This window comes from Polypterus senegalus, chromosome 8, assembly GCF_016835505.1.
Source record: "Polypterus senegalus isolate Bchr_013 chromosome 8, ASM1683550v1, whole genome shotgun sequence".
In the NCBI taxonomy this organism is placed as follows: domain Eukaryota; kingdom Metazoa; phylum Chordata; class Cladistia; order Polypteriformes; family Polypteridae; genus Polypterus; species Polypterus senegalus.
Genome location: NC_053161.1, coordinates 181,246,062 through 181,253,368, shown reverse-complemented (window position 1 = coordinate 181,253,368; position 7,307 = coordinate 181,246,062). Strand labels below are relative to the sequence as shown.

Here is a 7,307-nt window from a genome sequence, read left to right as displayed (position 1 = left end):
TGAGACACAATTGCTGGCATTTCTTTTGCTTTTCCAGTATTAGCACAGACAGCTGAAGTGACCTCCTCATGGCGACACACTGTCAGTGCCTATCAGTCCTAACATATCAAATCCTTTTGAAATTCATTCTAAAACATGTCTTTGACAGATTAACATTGCTAGCACCTTATAAAAGCTCTCTGAAAGAACATTTTCTGGGTGAAAAAAGAAATTCCACCTTTACTTTAACATGACAGTTCAGTAATTAACAATTTAACACCAAAATAAAACGCAGGTGTTTCAGAACATTTATATTTTTTGGGTGGTATGCCATGACGGAGGGTTGATACCACCCGGTGTAGATCTTCTCCAGCGAAGCCCACTTCTGGAGGTGGCACCGAGTCTGAATTCTTTTGTGGCCCTGAAGATTCTGATTTGTGAGAATTGTTGGCCACATCCAGTACTACAATTTGTGTAGCAAAGTGAATTCTCTTTTAATTTTTTTGTATCTTTTAGTTATGATTTTTCCAAAAAGCAACTGTTTGTGTAAACTTAGTGTCATATTTGGAGTACGGATGCTAATTAATGTGACTCCTCACAGATGGCAGGCACCCCTTAGGCGATGGTGGATGCTGTACAGGTAAGTCAGCTTTCTCCAAGCCTTTTCTAATTTTATTCTATTTGACATGTATATTATTTAGTAATCCTCAAGTGTTAAATAAGTTAAGTGCCCCCCCACCCACTGAGTTCTTATATACAGTTGTGTATGTGTTTTATTATCAAAAGCAAACAAACAAAAACAAAATAAAATTTTAAAAAGCATTTCTTCTTTTAGTGCGCTTTCACAGTGTTAAAACATAATTCGGCGTGGTGTACAGCATGATCGTGTGTATATTTTGGATTTTAATTTTTATTTACAATTTTTTTATTGATTTTGTATTAATAGTTTGTGTTTACAAGTATTAGTAATAGATTTGATTTATTATTTAATAAGCATCGGCGAGAAGCTGTTTTATGAAACCCTGTTCTTTTTTTTTTTGGTTGTTTTTGTCAAAGTAAGTTTTTTTATTTTTTGTTTTATTAAAATAGCAAAATATAATATTATAAAGCTGAACTATTTATTGTGTGAAGTTTTGTATATTGTAGTGTTTTTTTTTTCTTTTTTCTTATGAAATATGTATAATATATTTTAAATAGTTCTATATGTAATACGTATGTTATGAAAACAGAGTTAGGCGCATGGTGGAGGCTGTAAGGGCTTTGGTGAGAAGCCGTTTGTATGACGCCCTACTCTTTATTTTGTTTCTGGAAAAGCAAAAAAGATATAAACTTCAATGTCTCATCCATGTTGATTTGTTTTTGACACAACACTAAGTAGGATGGATTTGTGTCAGTTACATGTGCTTACTGTCCAGGCAGGAGTGAACCTCACTCTTTAGACAGGACAGTTTAGTTGTGCTTCTCTGAAGTGTACTGCTCTGACAGATTTGTTTGCCACATTCCAAACAGCAATATGAGTTCTCTTTGAGATTCATTTCTCAACAATAGTTTGTTTTGGTTACCTTACTGGACAGGACTGAACCTCACTCTTGAATCCTGAAGGGTTCTTGTTTTTCTGGACTAATTTTTGAACTGCTACTTTTTTTTTCTGTTGTGAACTCTCGTGTGTTTCTGAAGACTGCCCATCTCTGAAAACTGCTTGCCACATTCATTACAGCAATATGGCTTCTCTCCAGTGTGAACTCTCTTGTGTTTCTGAAGATTGCTTATATGTGAAAACTGTTCACCACATTCATTACAGCAATAGGGCTTCTCTCTGGTGTGAACTCTAGTGTGCATCTGAAGACTGCCTTTTTGTGAAAACTGTTTACCACATTGATTACAGCAATATGGCTTCTCTCCAGAGTGAACTCTCGTGTGTTTCTGTAGACTGCTCATCTCTGAAAACTGCTTGCCACATTCATTACAGCAATCTGTCTTCTCTACTGTGTGAACATTCATGTGTTGCTGTAGATTGCCTTTTCGTGAAAACTGTTTGCCACATTCTTTACAGCAATATGGCCTCGCTCCGGTGTGAACTCTCGTGTGTATCTGTAGACTGCCCATCTCTGAAAACTGCTTGCCACATTCATTACAGCAATATGCCTTCTCTCCCGTGTGAACATTCATGTGATGCTGAAGATTGCCCATAAGTGAAAACTGTTTACCACATTCATTACAGCAATATGGCTTCTCTCCAGTGTGAACTCTCGTGTGCATCTGAAGATCTCCTTTTCGTGAAAACTGTTTACCACATTCATTACAGCAATATGGCTTCTCTCCGGTGTGAACTATCATGTGTTTCTGAAGATTGCTCATATATGAAAACTGTTTACCACATTCATTACAGCAATATGGCTTCTCTCCCGTGTGAACTCTCATGCGTTTCTGAAGAGCACTCCTGTTAGAGAATTCTCTGTCACATTCCACACTGCAGTGATCTTTCTGTCCTGTGTAAAATTTAAAACAAAAAGGGAAAAAAAAGCACTTATTTTCAATTTGCTGCCTTATTATCAACATTAACTCACATTAAATACATGGTGGTTAAAATAAGGAACAACATTTGATCAGCATAAGCAATTATAAATCTTTTGTTGTACTTGGAAAACACACTTATTCTTATGTCTTTTATTACAATTGCACCCTACCCAGGATTGGTTCCTGCCTTGTGCCCTGTGTTGGCTGGGATTGGCTCCAGCAGACCCCCATGACCCTGTATTCGGATTCAGCGGGTTAGAAAATGGATGGATTATTACAATTTCTCACCAGGGCCACATGTATAAAACTTCCTTATGCTTGGCCACATATATGAAAGCTGTTTCTTATGTAAAAGTTAGGATTTATAAAACTAGAACTTGCCATTTAAATTGGCTTAAAGTTCCCTCAACTTTTGAGCATTTGTAAGTCCCATGCAGACTTTATTTGTGTTGGCATTTTAGCAACTCCAGGTGGAAAAACGAAGAACTGAATAAAAAATCTCATTTCATTGCACATTTCACATTCTTATGTTTGACAGGCTACACACGGAGTGAGTTTTGATGTATTACAATGACATTTTGGCTCATGATGATGACTTAGCTAATTTACTGTCATCCTCTTTGAAGTATGTGTTGAACTGCAGCCTTCATTACAGAGACTACCATGCAGAAATCACACAATCCCTTTTCTCTTTCAGGTCTTGGCAGCTGTGGGTTATTCAGTTTTGGCGGCTTTTCAGTGTCAACTGCCTGAATGGTGAGGAATCTCTCAGTTACCCTGAGCCACGTAATGCCATCTGTATGAGACGGTATACTTAAGACGGTAGAAAGTGTCACAAACTCAACACAGAGTCATAGAAAGGTTTGGGGCAGCCACCCGTATAATTGATTTCCTGGATGCAAAAGTCATTTTCAATGAATAATACAATGTTCACACAACCGAAAAAAAAAAAACCAACTGAGGGAATAGGGAAAAGGTACAGGCTTTAAAAGGGGGAAACAGGAAGTGAGATCACAGGGGTCGGGCTCATGGTCTTCAGCCATTGGTTCGAGCCCGGACGTGACATGACAGGGGCCGGAGCCAGCAAGGTCTCCTTCCATAGGTTCGGTTACGGAAGTGATGTCAAGAGAGCCAGTTGGAATCTCCTGCAAATAGTCTACAGGAAAGGGACAAAAAGAGTCATTGCACTCTGCCACATCCCGGCATGCCTCAGAACTGCCCTTATTCAAGCCCTTTAGCTGCCTCCCATGCACACGTGTGTGACAAGAGATACATGCAATATCGCTGTGCAAGTCGTGATCAAAATGAAATCTGCAGGAACATCTTGGATTTTTAGCAGTGGTGGTCTTACTTGGCCTACAAGTCCCTTTATGATTACTGAGCTCACCAGTATGTTCTTTCTTGTTATTGATATCACAGACACTTTGAATTGGGTAATCTTAAGGTTATTCAATGTCTCTAATGATTTCATTATCATTTTCCAGCTTCTTTGACTTTCATTGGCACAGCTCTTGCCCTCATGTTGATCAATGGCAACTACAGAAACCAAAGGTAGTCTGTAGGTAGGAGTAAGCTGAGGTGTCTTAGGCCTACAAGACTAAAGCAATGAAACACACCTGAGGAATCACAAACACCTCTGGCACCAATTGTCCCAAACATTACGGTGCTCTGAAATGGGAGGACGATTTAGAAAAAGTGCTGTCATTTCTACAATGTGTGACTGAAAGTTTGCAAATCCCCTTAAATGAAAATCAGTAGTTTGTACTTTACATCATAATTATTTAATTTGTAATTTTAAACAGTGGATTAAAGGAACAAATGCAAGAAGAATGTTTCTTTGTCTCCGCCATTATGGAGGGTACTATATAAAACAGAATGCCATGCCAAGTATGAAAAGTGCACCTTCAATAATTGTAATGTGTCCTGACATTTATCCACACTTGAACTAAAACCACTTGACACCAAAACAAACAACAAAATGTCTTCTTTCATTCACCAAAGCAAAAGAGAGCAATGGATGAGTGACGCCTCAGTGCACAGGCCTACAGAAGCTGCAGTGACCTCGGAGAAAATATATAAGATGAGAAAACCGAGGAAGAGCACAGCTGTTGGTGGTTCAGCTCTACAGGGGAGTGGCAGGTGTAGAAGGTAATTTTTTTATTAGCATAAGAGAATAGCAAAATTAACCTATACAGCCATAAAAAGTAATTAAAAGCTACTAAAACATTAGATTAAGCATAAATTAGAATATTGAAGCAAATACGATAGGTTTAGCAAATATTTAACTAAAAATCAGTTATATTGCATTATTTTATACGCTTACATTAAAATTTCCAAAGTACAGAAAAGAACAGCTAATTGATAAACGAGACCAGTTTTGGACAGCATAAGAGTTTGAGAACACCTGTGATTCAAGGCTAGGAAGAGATAACATAGAGAAGAGGCCTCTAAAACCAGCTGGGTTGCTGAATCAGCAGAAAGGCTTTTACTATAGGCAGGGTCACGCTGACTTAATGCATGAAGAGAAAATTTTAGTAAATGCAGGCATTAGCAAAAATATTATAAGAATATATTAGCAATTAACTTTAGTGTAGAAATTAAGACAAATCAAGCATGCCAAGCAATGATTAAATGAAAGCACATACTATACTTCTTTTTAAAGCTTAAGCTTCAGGACACTATTATAAAAATTTTGGAAGGCTGAAGAGAGGAAAACCCATATATGGAATTGGAGCCTTGGCCAGTGAGAGAAAATGAAACAGCATAGAAAGATTACAAATTCCATAAGGGGGCCAGTAATAGGAAACGTAAGGAGATAATAAGGGGGAGTAAAAAAAAAGGGAGTCAGAGAAGAGGTTGGGAGGAAACCATCCAGCCAGTCTTAGACCAATCAAAATAAGCCAAACAGACACCAAGAGGAATAATGAACAGTAAACCAGGTGAAGAATGAGCTAATCGAACACAGCCAAAATGATAAGAAATTGTTATAAATACTTCAATTGTTGTAATGATCAGGGCTCAATCTCATTCGGCCGAATTGGGTTGAGTCCGTGTGGTTGATTAATTGTAAGAAAGCCTTAAAACTCTGTCTGTCTATCTCGAGTCCTAATAGCCTTTATTTTTAGGTAAAAAGCCTTCTGATGATGAATTTTTCGCCACGACATATTGGTGACCTTCCGACGTGATAGAATAATAAGGCAGCTGCGTGAATCCAGAGCCAGGGGCAATGCTCTACGAAACGGGCACAGTTGGTGGCCACCTATAAGGTAAGCGATATTTTCGCTAAACTAATTTGTGTGAAGTTTCAGAGAGCATCCGTCCCTCCAATGAAGACAAGCAGCATTTGGCCTAAAACGAACAGGTAGGAATAAAGGATGGGCAGACAGACTTAAATAGACTGTGTAGCTTATATGAATGCATATGTATGAATGGTATGATTGAGAGTGCAGTAAAATAATGGAAATTTAAGGTTTGTGCAGCAAAATAATGGCCATTTGAGTTTTGGGTTTTTTGCAGTAAAATAATGAGAATTTGAGTTTTTGGTTATTAATAGAAAACGCCCTGATTCGGGGGACAGGGGACTGCACGGTGCAGAATATAGTTCCCTCCGATCCGGGGGACGGAGGCCTGCATTGTAATGGGTGGTGTTGAAATCCTATCAAATACGAGGGTTGCCCTAGTAATGGCGAACCGAGAGAATACTAAAGCTGCTGTAACAACGGCTTTCCGAGTATAGATAGGTGTGGAATTCCTGGGCTGGCATCTCTTGCTGTGGCTGTATGTTCTCCAGTGAGATGGGTGAGATGTCGTAAAATTCTGCTTTTCTCGAGAGGGAGCCAATCTTTGGAAAAAGCTAACAGCAGTTCCTTCTGATTGTGCCACAGTAAAGGAGTTAATTCAGGTGCGCTTGGAGACCTATCGTTGTTGCCCTGAATTAGAGAAGGGGATTGGCAATGTATAGGCAGAAATTCCTGTTCGGATAAACGCTTTCAAGTTCGAATAGAGAGCTGGTGAAAGGGATCCGTGTGGTAACAGGTGGAGTGAGTGTGCTAGTACAAGGGAATTAGAACTATTTTATTTTATGATTTCTCTTTTGGGTAGGTAGGGAGGCACACAAGTGCTATGTACTTAAGTGCTGTGTGAATGGAGCGCTTTTTTTTTTTTAGAAAAAAGCGTTGCGGCAATCATTGAAGCACATAAAGGTGCGCAGAATGCTTGGAGCGCTTTAAAAAAGCGACACGGTGAGTGAAGCACACAGGTGCAGATTGGAGAAGAATGAATGGTACAGAGGTACAAAAACTATTTCACGGCAAAGCAGGGCATTAGGGATTAGTACACTAGGTGCTAAAAAGTGTGATTGAGTAGGAATGTGGATTTTAAGGGTGTAACTTTTTATGTGTAAAATAAACTATATTGATTAAGAGAATATAGAAACCTAAGTGTATAAAAGTAGCTGTAAATAAATATCATAGAATGAAAGGAGGAAGTGTAGAGCTAAGACACTCGGTAAGGAATAGAGAAAGAGGTCTTTTGTTTAGATATATTATATAGTTTTGACCTTATATACCATTTGGAGACGTGTATGGAGAAAATATTATTGCGGAAGATATAATTTGTTAAATAAAGAAGCCAGAATAGGATTGAACATTTTTACAACGTGTGTTCGAAGGAGAATAAAAGAACAGTGCTATAAATAGATAAATATATATGTAAGAGTGGAGGAGAAATAAAAATATTGCAGATTATTGAGGAGAAACAAGAAAAATAGCAGGAGCTGTAGATCGAAATACAGGAAGAGTGCTGTGCAAATA

The 7,307-nt window shown here is 38.3% G+C and overlaps 1 protein-coding gene across 1 annotated transcript in view; it reads right to left on the bottom strand.

The window, feature by feature from the left end:
- Positions 1-1,335: 1,335 nt before the first annotated feature.
- LOC120533524 (gastrula zinc finger protein XlCGF52.1-like) overlaps positions 1,336-7,307 on the bottom strand; it is a 59,227-nt gene continuing 53,255 nt past the window's right edge. The window contains exon 3 of the mRNA XM_039760450.1: positions 1,336-2,468. Within this exon, the coding sequence (XP_039616384.1) occupies positions 1,615-2,468 (854 nt within the window). The 3' untranslated portion in view covers positions 1,336-1,614. The remainder of the gene's footprint in view (positions 2,469-7,307) is intronic.